General features: G+C 39.4%; 1 protein-coding gene across 5 annotated transcripts in view; it reads left to right on the top strand.

Annotated features, from left to right (window-relative positions):
* Positions 1-19,088, top strand: part of PDCD2L (programmed cell death 2 like) — a 226,769-nt gene that overhangs the window by 77,310 nt on the left and 130,371 nt on the right. For all 5 annotated transcript variants that reach the window (XM_044081924.1, XM_044081925.1, XM_044081923.1 and 2 more), the window contains one exon: positions 16,157-16,226. In XM_044081924.1, coding sequence (XP_043937859.1) covers positions 16,157-16,226 — 70 coding nt within the window. The remainder of the gene's footprint in view (positions 1-16,156; positions 16,227-19,088) is intronic.

Below are 19,088 nucleotides of genomic sequence, written 5' to 3'. Positions count from 1 at the left end.
AAACATAATTGTCAGTGTACCCTCAGTCACACAATAATTCATATGAGTGTCAATGCTATACATACTTATTTATAATTATGTTTATATTGTTTCATATTTTATAAAAGTGAGTGGACAAGCATCACTCTGGCTCTGTAATTCTAAAACCATAATTGTACAGATGCCCACAGTTACACAAGTAATATAGCTATATCCTGTGTATGCTCAGTGCACATGCAATAGATGGTTATTCCTATGTGTTAAGTATTTTTCTATTGTTAATTTTTATATAAAGTAAAGTGAAACATCAGTAAGATCCTCTATACTGTAATGTACAACTGCTGCCACAGGAACGATTGGGTAGCAGCTGTATAATTTCATTACTCTGTATGTGTGCTGACCCCCACCCAATATAGCTTAGTGGGTTTGCGCAGTAGCAAACCATACAGGATACAACAATGTATCCATTTTGAAATTATCTACTGTCTGCTTGTTGTCTGCAGGTGTTCTGGAAGATTGTTGTATGTCGTACATTGCCGCTTAGTGTGTTTGTGCAATGGTAAAAAAAAAAAATGTAACAATGTATCTGTTTCGAAGTTGACTACTGTCACCTTCTTGTGTTTGCACAAAGGTAAGTAATATGCAAATGTGACAGGCAAAGCTCACCTTGCATTATCCTTCTAAGAAGTGTTTATTAGGATGTTCTTCATGTTTCACTGTTGCAGTCCTCACATTTGGGTTATTTGCTTGAGATAGCCCTCAGTCGGCCTGATTATCAAAGTCTTGGGTCCTGCGTCGGTTGCTGTCTCATCTTCCATGATGTCAGGTAGTCAGGGGTATAAATCATGCAGCTGATGCCATTACATCAGTCTTTCTTGCCATGCGGTGCCCGAAGCAGAAGCAGTTCACAAGTGCCTGTCGGCCAACTCCTGAAATTTTCGTTTTCGAAGTCTTCAACTAAAGCTAAGTACCCCGTTGGGGAAACTTTTTCTTGCTCTAAACCAATGCCAGTAAAAGTCAGTAATTGTATTTCTTGTGGAAAGCAAATACCTCACAAAGATTTTAATTCATACTGTATTCCTTGCCTAGGCTCTGACCACAACGTACCTCGCTGTCGGTTTTGTGCCTTATTTAAGCAACAAACTATTTGTCGTCAGTATATTTACGCTTCTAAATATTTTGGTACTCTGTTTAATTATCCAGATATGTCTTCGGTAAGCTATCTGACTACTGACATTTTGAAAAAACGCAAAGATAAAGACAGAGATAGGCCGCCTAGCTCCAAAGTTGTCGACAACGCTTCTAAGCCAGTCGCCAGTTCGCCAGTACTCAGTGAGGTGCTTTCACAGCCTCTGATACCCGCTACTTCAGATTCACAGGCCTCTACTGAGACCCATTTGGAGTCTGGTATGCCGCGAGATGCTTCAGCTATGGAACCTGTGGATGTCTCTACCTTGGATGGGTTTGGAGCCGCTATGCAGGCACCGGCTTCTGAGGGTGTATTCAGGCCTACTGACTTGCATATTAAAGCAACACCATCTTCTTCTTCAAGGCCTAAAACCCGAAACATGCCTAGAAAACCGACGACCAGACCACATGATCAGGCCTGTATGCCTAATAAACAAATGATAAAAATGGCTGAAGTCCTTATTCCGTTAGTCAGAGGAAGCCAACCTTCCCCCTCTAAGAGACCTAGGACTGAATTTGCTTATGATACTTCTGACCAGGATTCTGAAATGTCTGTTTCTTCTGATGACCAGGATTTACCCTTATCTACCTATGAGGATTCTGATGCAGAGGACTCTATCCCACCCCCCACCCCCCAGAGGATTTCTCTCTTGGTGAAACCCTGCATACTTTTAAGGATCACTTTCACTGGGAAAGCCAGGATTACTCTGATTATAAAAAGCGACTTGAAGATTTCTTACTCCTGTCCCAACACAGGCCTTTAGCTATCCCTTTTGTACTAGACATTGTTGATGATGCCTTTTCCGAATCTAGTTTGGCCCCTGACTCTTTACCTCCTGCTCCCAGAAAACCTGATAGATATTACAGGGTCCCTGACTCTCACAAGTTCCTTTTTATAAATCCTACTGCGGATCCTGAGACCATTTCACAGGGACCCAAGGGGATTAAGGCTACTACTGCCAAAAATCCTACCCCCTCTGTTAGAGACTCCAGGGAGCTGGGTAGATGGGGTAAGAAGGTATACAGTTCTGCAACTTTGGCCATTAGGGCCTTACCAGTTTCATACGTTAAAGTATGAGCAGCATATTATTGGATTGCTTAAAAAGAAAATGATTCCTGACTGTGCTGAAAATAAGGATTTACAGGATTTAATTCTTTCTGCTGAACAGGTTGGAAAGCATACTTTGCAATGTGGTTTTGATTCACTAGAGGCATCTTGCAGGGCTGCTGTCACTGGGTCTGTACTTAGAAGGCATGCTTGGCTTCAGAAGCAATCTTTGCCAGATCATGTTAAAGCTAAATTGCTGGATGCCCCCTTAAATCAGGACCACCTGTTTGGCAACAAAGCAGAAGTTGTTCTTAAAAAGATGGAGGAAAAAGCTAAATCTATGCAAACTGTTAAAGATTTCCTACAAGTACAACCTCCAAGGTTTAGTAGGCATTGACCCTCTAAGAATTGGTCTTTTCATGCCTCTTACAGGCCTTCTCAGTCAAAACCCAGAACTAGCAGATCACCCAGGCTTCAGTCCCAGGGTATGCACAGGACTAAGCAGTGGGGGGGCTCGCACTTCCAAATCAGGAACTAGTAAGACTCCCCCCTATGTTAAACTGTCTCAATGACTTAACTTTAAAACTTCCAAGCACTTCTTAACTGACTGCTCCTTTAGGGGGAAAGATTGCTCTGCAAGCAAAAACCTGGGAATTCATTACCCAGGACAAATGGGTTTTAAATATAGTTTCCCAAGGATACAGATTTCACTTCCACACATTACCAATCCCAAACGGTTGGCCAGATCTACCCCCAAATCAGTGGGCAGAGGCTCAAAAGCAAGTACTCTCTCACTTAAGCATAAAGGCTATTCAAACTGTACCAGAAGAGGAAAAAGGATAAGGTTTCTACTCAAGACTTTTTCTGGTAGAAAAGACAACTCATGGCGTACTATCCTGGACCTTTTCATCTTAAATACCTTTTTGGTGATTCCAAAATTCAAGATGCTAACTCTTCACCAGTTACTTACTATGCTAGGCAAAGATGCCTGGTTGTCAACACTGGATTTAAAGGAAGCCTACCTGCACATCCCAATCAGAGAATCTTGCAGAAGATACCTATGCTTCAAAGCAGGCTACATGCACTATCAGTTCTTTGCATTGCCCTTTGGCTTATCTACTGCGCCCAGGGTATTGGCAAAGTGCCTAGCTCTAGTCATTGCATTTTGCAGGCAAAGAAATATTTAAATATACCCATACCTGGATGACAGTCTAATTCAGGCAGAAAGCCTGGACATACTTTTGAATAATCTGGCATTTGTACAGAAGGTGCTAACTTGTCTGAGGTACACCATAAACAAAAAGAAATCACATCTGGTACCTTATCAACAAATTATATTCCTGGGTGCAAGCTTGAGCACAACTTCCCAGGTGGCTTTCCTCACGCCAGGGAAACAAATTCATTTGACAACGTACTTCAAACTAATGGCCACAAAAACCCTGCTATCTGCAAGGAAAATACTGGAAGCCTTGGGGTTCATGGCCTCCTGCATTCTTCTAATTCCATATGCAAGACTGCATATCAGGAAACTACAATGGTATCTAAAAAACCTATGGTGTCAACATTCTCAGGATCTAGAAACAATGATTCCTACCATACCTTGCCTACAGAGTTCCTTTGGTGGGCAGAGGCCTGCCAACAAACAAGGGTCTACCATTCACTCTACCTCCTGCCGCACAAACCCTAACAACAGATGCATCAGACTATGCATGGGGGCTCACCTGGTAGTGAAGTGCATTCAGGGCAAATGGAACCCAAGTCAAATGCACCTGCATATCAATCAAAAAGAAATGTTAGCTGTACAGAATGCTCTGACAGCCTTCAAGGACCACATTCTTCCAGGACAATGAATGGTAAAGACAGCACCACTGTTATGTGGTACATAAACAAGCAGGGGGTACCCATTCTTACCCTATATGCAGACTAGCCATGGCTCTGTGGGACACAGCCTTGAGCTACCAAGTGCATCTACAGGCTTAATTCCTGCCAGGAAAATGAAATACACTGACAGACGAACTAAGCAGAAATCTCATTGATGAACATGAGTGGAAAATGGAACCAAAGACTTTCAACATTTTGATAAACAAATGGGGGAGCCCAGATATAGACCTGTTTGCCTCCCCCCAGAACTACCAACTGTACAAATTCTGCACAAAGACTCCCAACAAACAAGCTTGGAAAGTGGATGCACTGTCCTTAAGCTGGAAAAATCTATCAGTTTATGCCTTTCCTCCTCTGCCTCTCCTCTCCAAAGTACTACTAAAGATCAAACAGGACAAACCAAGGAAGATACTGGTTGCACCAGACTCGCCACGCCAACACTGGTACCCCCTCTTGCGCAGTTTGTCACTGCTGGCTCCATGGCATCTGCCTCAGACCCCTACCCTGCTTTCCCAGCAGAAGAGCCAGATTCTGCACCCTCAGCTTCAAACCGTGAACCTGGCAGCCTGGCTAATTACCTAATCTCTCCATTACTATCCCTCAGTAAACAAGTGTTGGATGTCATTTTGGAGGCAAGGAGGCCTAGTACTAGAAAATCTTATGCTGAAAAATGGAAAAGATTCTGTGTCTGGAACCAAACTCAAGGGATGGGCACGGCAGCGCCCAGTTTACCTCAGATTCTTCAATACTTAACTGAGATGCTTCACAAGGGCCTTTCTTTTTCCTTCATCAAAATTCACGCCTCAGCCATTTCAACTCATTACAACACAGAACCATCCCTCTTCTCTCATCCACTGCTCAAGCAGATGTTCTTCGTCTTCCATTGCTGCCAGTGAGAATAACTGTATTTCTTGTGGAAACAGATACCTCATAGGGATTATATCATACCTGTATACCTTGTTTTGTTTAGGGCCTGACGCGGTTGGTTTTGTTGCTCCTTGTGCTAGGTTTTTTAACAAGCGCACTATTAGGAGGAGGTTAGACTGTAGGTTGTTGGGTGTTTGGGAAGGCGTAAAAATTCCGCCGATGTTCCGCCCGCGCCCGGCTCGCCAAGCGCAAAGGAAAAAACAGTGAAAGGGGTTGAGACCGCCGCAGTCCCGGACGGTCCGGTCTTTAGAAGAGTGGAGTGGAGGTTTTTTCAGGAGGAGTTTTTCATTGGTGCCCAGGCTCAGATTACACTTTACAGGATGTGCCTCTCAGGAGGTAGGCCAGGCTGCTGAGGGCTTCAGGTGACTGTTCTTCCTTCTCCTCCAAGTAGTTAGTCCCTCCTCTTCCCAGGCCTGAAAAACTTCATTGAGAGTTCAGCCTCCTTCAGCCTCAGGCCTCCTCTAGTCAGGCCCTACTGGTCCCTGAAACATATAAAATGGCAAAAGATTTTTATTACAAAATGTGATGGATGCATAATGATTTGATAAGAGCCCTATGCCCCGCCTGATTGATAGTTTTGAACCAGTGTTCAGAGGCTTCATCTTCTGTGGAAGATTTGCAGGAGTTTCTACTTATTTTATTGGCTGATTTGGGATTCTGACTACTACAGCTCCACCTGAGTTGGATGATTTCAGAACTTTTCGTCTTTTGAGGAGAGGATTTAAAATGGGAAGGCCTACCAGGTTCCACTTACCTCCAGGAAGGAAGGAGTTCTTAGGAGTTCTTTTTACCCCAGCATAGGCCTTTAGCTATTCCTCCTGTGCTGATAAAGAGGCAAGGGCTTTGGACAGGTGGGGAAAAAAGTGTATACTTCTTCCACACTCTAGCCATGAGAGTTTTTGAATTCAGTTTCCACATGCTAAAATATCAGAATTATCTCCTTCACAATTGAATCTAAAGGTGGGATGCTTTGGCGGAAGGTATTGAGTAAAGAGGAACAAGTGGGTAAGCATTCTTTGCAATGTGGTTTTGATGCTGTACAGGGGCTCCTCCGAGTGGCTGCTACCAGTACACTGTTCAACCGCCAGCATGCCTGGTTGGGTGAAATAGCTGAGCATGGCATGTTAAGACAAGGATTTTGGATTTCCTTTATCTGATGTGTGTTGTTGTTTGGTTCGTGAAGTTGGAAGCAGTTTTAAAGAAAAAAAGAGAGAGCTAAGTCTACTCTAACTGAACTTTTTAAAGATTTGCAGCCTCCAGCCTCCGGTTTAGTAGAGATGTGTCCTGGGTAGGTGGGGTCTGCCTATTTAGGGTCTAGTTTAGGTCGGTAGGGGCAGGCGGTAAGGTGGCTGGGCAGCTCTCAAGGGTTCTCCTAGAACAGGAGTGGAGGAGTTGAGGGTCAGGGGGAGGGGTTCAGGTCTTTTCCACCCCTTTAACTAGACCTGTTTTGAGAGCCAGCTTTGGGCAGCAGCTGCTTTGGAGGAAGAGTGGGAGGAAAGAAAATTGGAGGAAGACTGTCTCTTTTTCATTATGGGGGGATTTAATTACTCATGACAATCATTCTGCGATTTTTTTCACCGCGGTTACAGATTTTATTTCCATACAAAGCCCCTCTTCAAGTACAAGAAAAGAGGCTCACACAAAAGATTCAAGCAAGGAAGTTTACAGGCAAGTTTACAGAGTACATTCTTGGTCCCTGTATCAGAAAAAGACTTCTCCTAGGATTCCTGCTGTGGATTCCTGTACCAAAAAGGGGAACACAATTGGATTTTTTGTTATCTCAACTCGGATGCAGCTTTATCAACAAGTTTCTGCTACATTTATTACAACTTTACAACTTTCTGCTCAACTTAGATAAGGTCACTGGATGGTAACTTTAGATACCTTACAATCACTGCTTGGGCTGGCCTATAAATTGTGCGTAATATCTGCATGCTGGAGTTTCTGCTTCTCACTGCCTTTAATTTATCTTGCCCTTTCTCTACATTATTATTGTGACCAGGTATTCTCATCTGGCTCCAGGCTCAGTTCAAAATTCAAATTCAAGATTCTCAAATCTAAAATATCCTTAATTGGGGGAAGCTGCTTCAGAAAAGCTCCAAGAAAGGGAAGACCTTCTAGTGTTATGGCAATTAATAACAGTGCCTAGAGGTGCTACAGATTATTCAAGTCAAGAAATAAAGTCCAGTCTAGTACCCTCTGGCTCTGGGTGTGAGACTGAATACAAGGCCAGATAAAGAGCCCTGATGGCTTTTTTCAAAACAATTGCAGCAAGAGTCTCCATTTCTCCATCCACAGTCCTTCAGGCATTAGGTGCTGACTGATCCGGCAGGGTTCAGGAGTTGGGGGTTCATGGCATCTTGTATTCTGGTGCTGGCCAATGAACTGCATGGATTAGGGAAGTGGTATCTGGAAAATGTAATATTCAAGCACTGCTTGCCATTTTTCAGGATTTCATTACGCTTCAATATTGGATGGTCAAAGAAATTTTTGTGGTGGGCTCAGAATGAACAGTCACACCCGAACTTCAAGACCTCTGATCCAGAGGCAGAAGAGATTCAGATTGATGACTCCGGACATTGCTGCTTGGGGAGCTCTAAGACAAGATGCAGGCAAGCAATGATTTTATGGGAGACTGGGCTTTACTAGCACTAACTCAGGCAAGGGTTTCACCAGGAGGAGCAGAGAGCCTTAGCATCTGTGTTAGACAGACAAATCATGGATCCCCACAAAGGAAACTGGATGATCTCAATGTACTCAAAAAACAGTGTCGTCCAGACATCCAGACGTTAAGTTCTCCTTCGTTCTCTCCACTACCAACCACCGCAAAAAAGTGCACAACAAAAGGGGATCACACAGCTTGGCTTGAAAATCTTTTCATCTGTAAGTTTCTTCTCTCTTCATGTTTATGCCTTCTACCTCTTACCTCTTAGTTTCCAAAGGTAAGGACAAAGGAGCCAAGGATACATTTGAAGAGATTGATGATGCTGGCAGCTCACCTCGGCCTACTACTCTGGACCACTACTACTAATCCTCCAAAGCCTTTACCTCCCTTTTCTCATCTCTTCTGTCTCTGATATGTCATCTGTTGTCAGTCAGCAGTCTGCTTCTTCATCAATTTCATCTCACTATCTTGTGTATTGTGTTAGCGGGTCTCAACTTCCTCAAACTTCAAGTTTTAAATTATGGGAGCCTAATTTGAGTGTGGCTCTTCAATATCTTACTGAATTATTGGACAAGGGTTTGTCCTTTCTTTCATAAAGATTCATGCTGCAGCAATTTCAGCTCACTATGATGACCCACCTTCCTTTTTTTCATCCTTGTTCAAGCAGTTTCTTAGAGGGGCAAAGAATATAAGACCCCCACGTGTGGAGCTCCTACTCTAGCAGGATCTCAATTGTGTGTGGAAAAAACTTACTCTACTTGAGAGCCTGCCTGCACTGCAAATATTGATATGTGTCATGGGAAGACTGCTTTCTGTTGCTGTTGACTTCTGCTGCTGGTGAGTGGGTTGGCCCTTATGGCAGTATAGCAGTTTTTGATTTTCCATAAGGAGGGTATTCCTCAGAGGGGCCAAAAACTTATGACCACCCAGGAGAGCCCTAACTCCAGCCTGGGACCTTAACTTTGTATTGGAAAAACTTACTCTTCCTCCTTTTGAGCCAGATGCAAGTGCAGAGTTAAAATTCCTTTCTTGGAAAACAGCCTTCCTTTTAGCAATCACTTCAGCAAGAAGGGTATCTGAATTACAGGCCCTTTGGCATTGGAGCCTTTCATCATCTTTCATGCAGATAGGGTGTTCCTCAGGACCAATCCCTCCTTCATGCCCAAGGTGGTATCCAGTGTGGCTCTTAATCAGTCCATTCATTTGCCAATCTTATTTTCTAAACCACAGAACAAAGGGGAACAAATACTGCACTCCTTAGATGTGCACAGACAACTTAGATTTTACTTGGACAGGACTAAACCTCTAAGGAAATCTGAACAATTTCTGGTGGCATTTGCTGTAGGGACAGAGGGGAAGGCTATTTCAAAGCAAACCATTTCTAAATGGATAGGCCATTGCATTCATTTCTGTGATAAGCACCATGGAAAACCTATCCCACAGGGGATTAGACCCTATTCAACCAGGGCTGCATCCTACCTCTACAGCCTTTCTCAGAGGTGTCCCTACCAGGGACATCCTAGAAGCTGCTACCTGGAGTTCTGTACATACTTTCACCAAGAATTACCATCTACCAATTTTCTCTAAATCCCGAGCTGGCGTTGCCACTGCAGTCTTGCAGAGCCTTTTATCTGGTCCTGATGCTATCTAAATTCCTCCTCCCATCCTTAGCTTTGGGAATCTACCCAAATGTGATGACTGCGGCAGTGAAACACGAAGAACATAGTGCAGTTGTTTATACTCACCATAAATGTAGATATTCGAGTGTATTCACTGTTGCAGTCCTGGTTACCCTCCCTCCAGCCCCCTGACTTCTTTTGGCTATACCTCTACTCTCACTTACTATGCTTAAAAGCTTTTTGGTGTATTTGCTTTTTTGTTGGAGGTATAACTTTGTGTGTATATATATATATATATATATATATATATATATATATATATATATATATATATAATATATGTGTGTATGTATATATATATATATATATATATATATATGTGTGTGTGTGTGTATATATATATATATATATATATATATATATATATATATATAGATGTATATATATATATAGATGTGTATATATATATATATATATATATATATATATATATATATATATATATATATATATATATATTTAATTGCTTCCCATTAGGGGGGCACCTGACATCTGGGGCAAGAAAAACTGATGTAATGGCGTCAGCTGCATGCTTTATACCCCTGACTACCTGATGTCATGGAAGATGAGACAATAACTGACGCAGGACCCAAGACTTTGATAATCAGGCCGACTGAAGGCTACTGTAAGCAGATAACCCAAATGTGATAACTGCAACAGTGAATACACTCGAACATCTGCATTTATGGTAAGTGTACACAACTGTACTTTCATCCTTAAAAGACAAATGTGGGACTTGAGCCATGATCTACAGGTAGTATATACTGTGCGGTTGATCGCTAAACACACACATACACGTAATTCACAGGTGTAATTTATGCAGTCTTTATCCTAGAAGTGCATTACATGAAATTACCTGATTTATCCGTTTCACCATGTTTACACTAAGCCGAGCACAGCACAAATATTAATATAAAAAAAACATGCATAACATTACAAAACAGTTTTTAGCACGCATTACAGATTTTTACACAAGTCTGGATTTGAACTGTCCACCAGTGAACCTACAGAACACAGTAAGGGTGTCTTAGAAACAGCTTTGCAACAGAAATGCAAATTATTGGGCATACAAGCAAGCCCCATTTCCACTACAGTATTAGAAAGACATATAACGCTTGTACATTCTCAGTTATTTGTACATGTTTTGCTTACATATTTAGTGCAATGAATGATCACACAGTCAATTGAGTATTGTTTGCACCAGTGCAACTCTGTTTTCTCTTTATATTGTGTTCATTCTTCTCTTATGACTGCTGTACTTTCACACGTGCCGTCTACAGGGCATTTTTTATCATTGTCTTAAAATGTATGACATATTACCTGACAGCAAAGTACATTTTTCATTAAGGAAGTAGGGGTTGGCTATTGGTGCACTGAAAATAAGAAATGTGAGCTGTTCACTTCCATTTCAAAGCTTGCTACACTTACTTCTGCACTTTGTAAGTATATTCTGGCTGACACACCCACTGCAGGTAGAGAGTCTGAATTGTGTATTCCTTCTCCCTCCCACTAAACGGTCACAGTTGCAGTCCATTAGCAGCAGTAGTACCTACACTATGTTTACGTCTGCTACACAAATCCAAAAGATTGGGATTCAGCAGTTCTAATGAGTTCACACCTCATTTGCATCTTCACCGTGCTCTGAGGCATGAGTGTACACCATAACAAGGTAACCATGTAGCTAGGGAACTTGAAGGTGAGACGACTTGTGTATTTGTAGAACACAGAAGATTGAGATTCCTTTACATTTTTTCTGCGCAGAAGGCGTCTGATATTGCTAAGATATGCTTGTATTTTTCAGGTAGTTTTGTTCACATTGCAAAGAAAATGCATCAGGAGAATTAAACTCTCATCTGTATGCACTTATATTTCACTTTTGGCATAGGCATTCTTGCCATGCATAGATTTTCACAGATAGTCCTTATAACTGTCATTACAAGTGTTATTGTTTAAAACTGGTTACCTTACAGTATTTTCTGTCTTATTCCATGGCAATGTAAAGTACTATATTGTCAGTTACACAGGGGTGTTATGCTTCTAAGCTGGCTCATAGACACCACCAGTGGACTATGGCCAGTACCAACCATACTGCAATGAGAATCACAATGAACAAATGAAGAGTAAAGTTGAGAACAGTGGTCTCCCAGAACTTTCCCCCACTTCAGCCTTAATCCATTGATTTTGCTATCTTATCAAGTGTATATTGGCACCAAAGACTTTACTTGCCTAACAGAAAGATAGTCCCATGTGATAATAACCTGCTTCTCTTAACATCTAGTAAACACCCTATTTCATTACGAAATGAACTGCAAAACAGCTTCACGTCTCTTTACAACTGGATAACAGCAGACTGTTAATAGATATCTGTAAATCTAACCGTTTATCTGGCACTCTTCAAAAATTCTCACCCCCCCCCCCAGTTACTAATTACAAATAACTGAGCTAACACCACTCCAGTAGTCTCTGAACTGAGATACCCAAGCATGACCTTTGTCCAGTCCCCCAACATTTAATAAACACACAGCCAATAGTCATCAGCAAAATCCTATCACAGTTAAACTCTGCTACAAAGTTTCACACTTGCTTTTCTTACTCTACACAACAAACTGTAGCTGTAAATGTCTTAATTCAGAAATTAGAATATGGCCTTCCACTAACAACAGTCCACTCCATATCCAGTACACAAAAGTTACAGATTGCCACCTGCAAAATCTGTACTTTTGTCATTCTGGCAGGCAGTCCAGCCCATCACTGCTAATTGCTTTTATCTTTATTGGCTCCCAATAACATTTTGGATTACTTTCCTCCTTAGCTTACAGTTTAAAATTCTTTAGCTCGAACCATGTTGACCTATTAAAAGTAAACTGCTTATTAAACAATATAATTGCACAGTAATAGATGACATGGGAATATATTATCCCTTATCAGATCTAAATTTAAAACCTCCACTAGAGAAAAAAGCCTAATCAAAATTTAAGCCAGATGTCTGGAACAGTCTAGCAACGAATGTTAGAAGTGAAGAAGCACACACTAAAATAAAACATTCTAAAAGAATGTGCCTGCACTTGCTTTAAAGTTAATGGCTAAGCTCATCTATGTATTTCCACAGTATTCTACTAAATGGTATGGATCAAATGCTAAATACAACCATGCCACATTAACCCATATAACATTCATCAAAATTCGCTGTCTCTATTTAATAGCTTTTTCTCTTCAGGATCGTAGTTATATAGTTAAGTTTTATATTACATAATTAAGCCTTTCTACAAACAAATTGTTAAACCACACTGAATATTGCAAGTTGAAACCATTGTACTACAACTTAAGTTTATTCTATTGTTTTTATTTATGCATTATCTTAACTGTATGTGAACTGTCTGCCAGTTGACCTGTGTCATGGCTGAAAATAAGTCTGTCAGCCAACCACCCTACCTGGATAATTCCAAGGTCATAAATTAAATAATAAATAAATACTTTGAATGCATAAGTAGTATTTCCACTGGGGGGCTGATACTACTCCTTTTTGAGTGCCACAAATCGTTCTTACCTTTATTGTAAATCAATGCTAGCTGCCAGACCTGTATGACACAGCAAGATCACAATTATTATATACCGTTAAATGAATCAGTTATACTTGTAAGTTATGAAATGGTGGATAACAGTAATTATAATGTACCAGTTTTGTGCACTTGTTTTTGTGTACATCATTAAACAACCAGCTGCAAGATTTTGAGATAGAAGAATAATTTGCTTTTTTTCTAAAGAAGGTAGGCAACACACTTTTGAAAATTGAAATATACAAAAAATGTATGACTGCACTGAGGAATGTAAAATACATTTTGAAGAAAAAGATGGCATAGGAAATGTAGTATGTAACAGGTATTTGGTTCTACCACAGACTGAATGGCGCTGTAAATATTTAGCAGTAGCAGAAGACACTCAGTCAAAAGTTACATGTATGAGCTCATTGACTGTGAAAAGCAGTGTCTCTCTTCTCAGCAGTTGTCCATGTAAAGATTTCCTTTACTTCTCTCTGGCTTGTCAAAAGTCCATCAGACACTCCAAGAGGAAAGGGCTGCCTGACTGGATCAACTACTGAAATTATTTTCAAAAGAACAAGTCCCTTTACTTGAAGAAACTTGAGGTGTGCCCTGGAATGAGGCAGCTCTGGGAGTTATTCCACGAGTCCTTTTAGATAAATCATCTTCACTCTGCATTAGGTAAAAAATGCCCTGTCCCTTTACTTTCTGCTGGTTTAAAAATCTTAAATCCAAGTAACTTAATTCAAGGTGAGATTGCTTAATTAACCAGAAAGGTCTTACCCTATATATGGTAGCCCAACTTTTGACAGGAAGCTTCAGTCTAACAGTTCTAAGCTCCCCTGTGAATGCGTGTGAGAGAATTAGTTTCATTTTCACTGCTCTACAGTATTCCTACATAAAAATATATGTGTTGTGCAACTTGCCACATTTCATGTTTTAATGAAAAAAACTATCTTGGGCTTTGTTTAGCATTTCACATTTCTTTACTACAGTTTTAATTAAAATAAATTGTAGTTTTTTACAGCTTATCACATCTTGGTCAGACTGCATACCCTTAAGTGAGTACATCATGCCTCCATTCTGTGTCTTTTTGTGTCCCATAAATGTCTTGTGAAACCATATTATAGCTTGTGTTTCATGCTCGTCCTTGTATGACAACAGATTAGCTCTCTAACATTTCTTCATTCCTTGCATTCCATTTCCTTTATTACCTTGGTAAACCTCCTTTGTATCTTTTTGTCTAGCTTGATCTTCTCTCTGTCCTTTGAGTCCACCAGAGCTTACTCTAGCTGCAGTCTGTCTACAGGCTTACCATCACCTGCGAGAAACCAGCAATGTCAATTCTTGGAATGTTGAAATAGAAGGCCCAAAACCTGCATCCTCAAAAGTCCAAAACAGAAAACCACTGGACTTTTACTCCCACACACGCACAGAACCCAGGGTACATGTTCCTGTGTCTAGGAGAGTAGGAAGTAACAGGATTCTGTGTTTTTTGCTCTTTTTTACTTTCAGGGATGCAAGTTTCAACTCTTCCATATCAGTGTTCCAGGATTATTCAGTGATGTTGCTGGCTTTGCACAGATGATGGTAATCCCTGTCTAGCGTCCTTCTAATACCTTTTAAACTAGCAGTTTTGGAAGAAAGGTTTATGGATTGCATTTTTTTAACTTGAATTATTGTCACTATTGACTACTTTTACTTCAGAAAATGCATATTAATTCACATTCTCTTATTCTGTCATCTTCTCAAGTTAATAGTACTAATATTAAAAAAAGTGTCTGGAGCTGTCCCTGATAGTAGAGGTAAAAGGTTGGGATCATTACTGTCTGTGGATCTGCAGATGGAGTTTTTGGTTCACTTTTGCTGTTGCTGTCTCCCCAAAGTATTTTCCTGCTGTGTGATTTTTTTTTTAAGCTCACTTCTCCTGGCTGATATTCTACTTTGAAGTATCATAGTCATTGTAGCCCAAGTAAAGTACTTCACAAGTTCCTGCATTAAACATTTTGCCAGTATATTTCATGGACTTACCCTTAGCAACAGCCTTATGTATCACCATTATATTGGCATTTCCTTCAGGACAAAATAAATCTTCCTGTCCTTTTACACGTGTTGTTCTGTAGTTTTACCCGTTTCTTTTGGCTTGCATTTGCTCTTTTTTTCTGTCTTGTTGGACTTTATTTGTTATATAATTCTGTATCGTCATCTGTTGCGGCTTTATATCTCGTTGTGGAATACTGTGTTTATTATAGTACAGATGTTTAAGCTGTGCGTCTTTGAATTTTAATTCATTTGTAAGTACATAACTGAAGTTTGCTGTGTGAACATGAATTTTGTATATACATGCATATTTATTGTATTGCTGCCAATTTATTGTATTTAATTTTGTTGTCCTTCTGTATTTATACTACTTTTTTCCAGTCACCTTATATCTACCTTGAACAAAAGTAGCTTTAATTCAACATGTCTTTTCCTGGTTAACTTTCAGTTGTCTTTGAGTTTTACATCTTTCCTTAGTTGCAATTTTAATTTATCCTGTTTGTCTTTTTCTGCTTTTCCCGGTTAGGGGTCGCCACAGTGGAACTCCGGTCCACTTATGATTGGCAGTAGATTTTTATGGTGCCGAGTTGCCAGCCCGATGCCCAACCTTCAGCGAAGGCACACCCATTCACACATGTCTTTCGGAGGCCATTCGACCACGGGGAGGACATGCAGACTCCACACAGAAGGCACTCCAGCTGAGAATCGAACATGAGAACCTCTTGCTGTGAGGCAACAACGCTACCACTGTACCACCGTGGCTTACTGCAATTTTAATTTATCCTGAGTTCAACAAATCAGACTAGACTGAGATGTCTGATCTTTGGATTTTAATTTATCCTGATCTCAACAAGTGAGTAGCATTGATATTACAGTGTCCCATTCCCACCCTGTGTAAAAAGGGGAAAAATGGGTTGTGTAAATCTGTTAATTGCATATTTACATAATAGGTGGAGGGCTGTATCTGCTCTTTCAGGAAGTGGCTGCTTTTCTAAGATTTTATTTCTTTATAACCTTTAAGTGATTGTTATGAAGGACTATGGAGTTGAGTACTTTATTGAAAATATGTAAGTGATGCAGAAAAAAGAAATGTCTAGCATAATATCATACATAACCTGTACTTTGAGTTATTCATTTATTTTTGACTGCATTTTATTTTGAGTATGCTTATATTTGTTTTGTTTCATGTGTTTTATGTATTTTTCAACAGCTGGAAGGTGTTACGATCCCAGTATTTAGAGGCCAAAGGCAAAATAACACAAGAAATGAAGTCAAAGGAGGTAATCTTATTTCACTTTTTCTGGAATATTTGTCTGTTTCAGTTAGGAGAGAGAGCTCACTAGTGAAGTTACCACCCATTTTTAGACTATGCCATGGTAGGAAAAAAACTCCGTCCTGCAGCGTAAAGTTCTTCTGTTATTTAATTTTCTCCCTAAAAAAAAAGTAGCATACACCAAAGCAAAAAAGATTTTATATATATATATATATATATATATATATATATATATATATATATATATATATATATATATATATATATTCTGATTGGTGTAAGATTTTATTAGCGCACTGTTTCTGTTGGCAGTTGCTCATTTGTTTTTGATATATATATATATATATATATATATATATATATATATATATATATATATAGATAGATATGTATATATATATATATATATATATAAATAAATGTGACTCTCGTGCTTTTAACTTTAGTTCTGATTAAGTCCTTGGTTAAGGATAACAATGCTAAATTAAAGTTGACAATAAGTTTGTGGATTTGTACGATGGGTTTCTCATTGTATTCTTTACCTTCCAGTTCACTTTTGTTTTGTTTTAATTTTTTCTCCGTATAATATCATCTTACGTATTTAATGATGGTGATGATAATTATAATAAGAACAATACCCATTTGTTATTCTGATAGGCCCACTGGACCAACAGTCCCTTTTCAAGGGTGACCTGGGAGCAGTGTCGGGATAAATGACTTGCAGTAGGCAAATGAGGGCTAAGAAAGTCAAAACATGTACCACAGGAACTACACCTCACAACCATAACCATCTGTACCAACCACTAGACTTTTCAGTCTTCATTTCTGTCACAAATCATAAAGGTCCTGCTTTCTTTTTGCCTTTGCCTTTCTGATAAAAGTTTGTCTCAGTTTGCATGTCATTGGGGTGAGAACACATTAGTTTTCACTGCACATAACTTTTTTCACCAAAAAAAATATTTATATTAGATGACTTTAAAAAAAGAAAAAAAGTTGTACAGTATTTACAGAGATGTTTACATCCTGAGAATGTCTGTCTCTAACTGAGATTAGTGAAGTGCTGTAAAGCAGAAATTCAGCTGTAGTAGAACTCCTTTCTACATAACAAGGCATCTTTATATGAATACTAGGGGTTGATCATATAGCAGCACTGAATAAACAAACTGATCATTATTTTTTATGGCCAGGAAAGGTTTCCCTTTATCCATGTAATTGTATAAGATCTTCTAAATAATAGTTTGGAATAACAGAAGTTGCTTGAAGCTGCCTTTCCAGGTTTATGAAGTATAAGCCATCGGTCACAAATGACTTAGTAGAGATGCTAGGCCTTTGCATGGCATCTTTGATACCTGTAAAACAGTGCAGGTGATGCTGTGGAAACTTGATGGAAACTACATGTTTGAATATCAGAAGCGAGAACTGCATTTTAGCTGCCTTAAAGGAAGATATAAGTGTACAATTAAATGCTTTTTTAATAAATTGCAGTTAGCCCAAATCAGTTTCATTCTTACAAACTCACTATCAAGGGTTTTCATTATAAATGAACACACAATTGGTAAGGGGAATCAATTTACACCTGGCATGCATACCTCTCAACCTGGATACATCAAAAATCTGGACAAAGGCCCATGAAAAATCGGTACAAATCTGTATGCTGATAAATGTAAAATTTGCTTACATAATCATGTACCCGCACTCACTCCAATGGAATTGAGATATCAACTTTCAAACGCAAACTGAAGAACAGACAACCAAAATATGACCCCCCCCCCCGACCCCTTTAGTAAATGGTTACCATTTTTTTTTAAATGTGTAGCAGAGATATTCACTGGGAAGGGAGAAGGTGATTAAACTTAGGATTTTTTTAGTGACTTGCAGTATGTGGGTTTTGTGATAAAAGTAGGGCATTACTGGTAGGCAGTATTCTAATCTTATCAAAAGAATTTTATAGTTTGCTAGGACTTCCAAAAGTCATTCTCCATGACCTGCTGATCTGTGGCATAACTAGAGTTTGTGCTGCCCAGGGCTATCTTTGAGCTTCCTCACAAAGTCATGGTCAAATGGGGCCCACCCATACACAGCCCTCTTCCTGCAGCCACTCCAGTGTCCCATTACTTGGCTATTTCTCATTATTTACCATAAACACTGTAACGTGCATACTGATATACTTCTACAGTGATTATTTGGATTTCATTTAAAACTTTTATTTTACACTTTTATTTTACATTTTATAGCACAAACACTAATAGACATCTGCTAAACAAAGCAATACAGTTTCTCTATGAAAATAGACTTTCTCCCCTTGAAACTCACATTCATTGAAGCAGCACTGAAACCCACATTCAAAGAAAATACATCTGGCCAGTGGCGGATAAAGATTACCTTTGGGCTTTTTTTCAGATCATAGACCCCTTGCACACAAAACATGTGTGTGTTTTTGATACACCTTCCTATTGTATTCAATTATATTCCTTGTGTAATACAGCATACTTGTTAAGAGCAAGTTTTAAATTTGTTTTGAACATTTTTCCAGTTTGCAATGAAACAAAATACGTGAAACAATAATTACAAAACTGCTCAGTTCAAAACATTTCCATCATAAAAGTCTACTCAAACTTCTACAGTCCACCAGTATCAGTAAATGCGCACAATGTCTGTGAAGTAGAAGTCATCTAAATAATTCCACATTAGAGAGATCTGTAACTAATGAAGAGGTTGCTGCTAGGAAACAACTTTATATTTCATTGTTTTATCTACAAATAAAGTGACTGTTACCCTTGAGGAATAAATTGCTTATGTTAAATTAAAAAAAATGATAAGCTAGTAATATTGCAATAGGGAATGGACGGCAAACTGATAACAGGTTCGT

Source organism: Protopterus annectens, chromosome 8.part1 (genome assembly GCF_019279795.1).
Source record: "Protopterus annectens isolate FY-2018-M chromosome 8.part1, PAN1.0, whole genome shotgun sequence".
In the NCBI taxonomy this organism is placed as follows: Eukaryota; Metazoa; Chordata; order Ceratodontiformes; family Protopteridae; genus Protopterus; species Protopterus annectens.
Note: the sequence above shows the minus strand (reverse complement) of the source record. Positions and strands in the feature narration are given on the sequence as shown.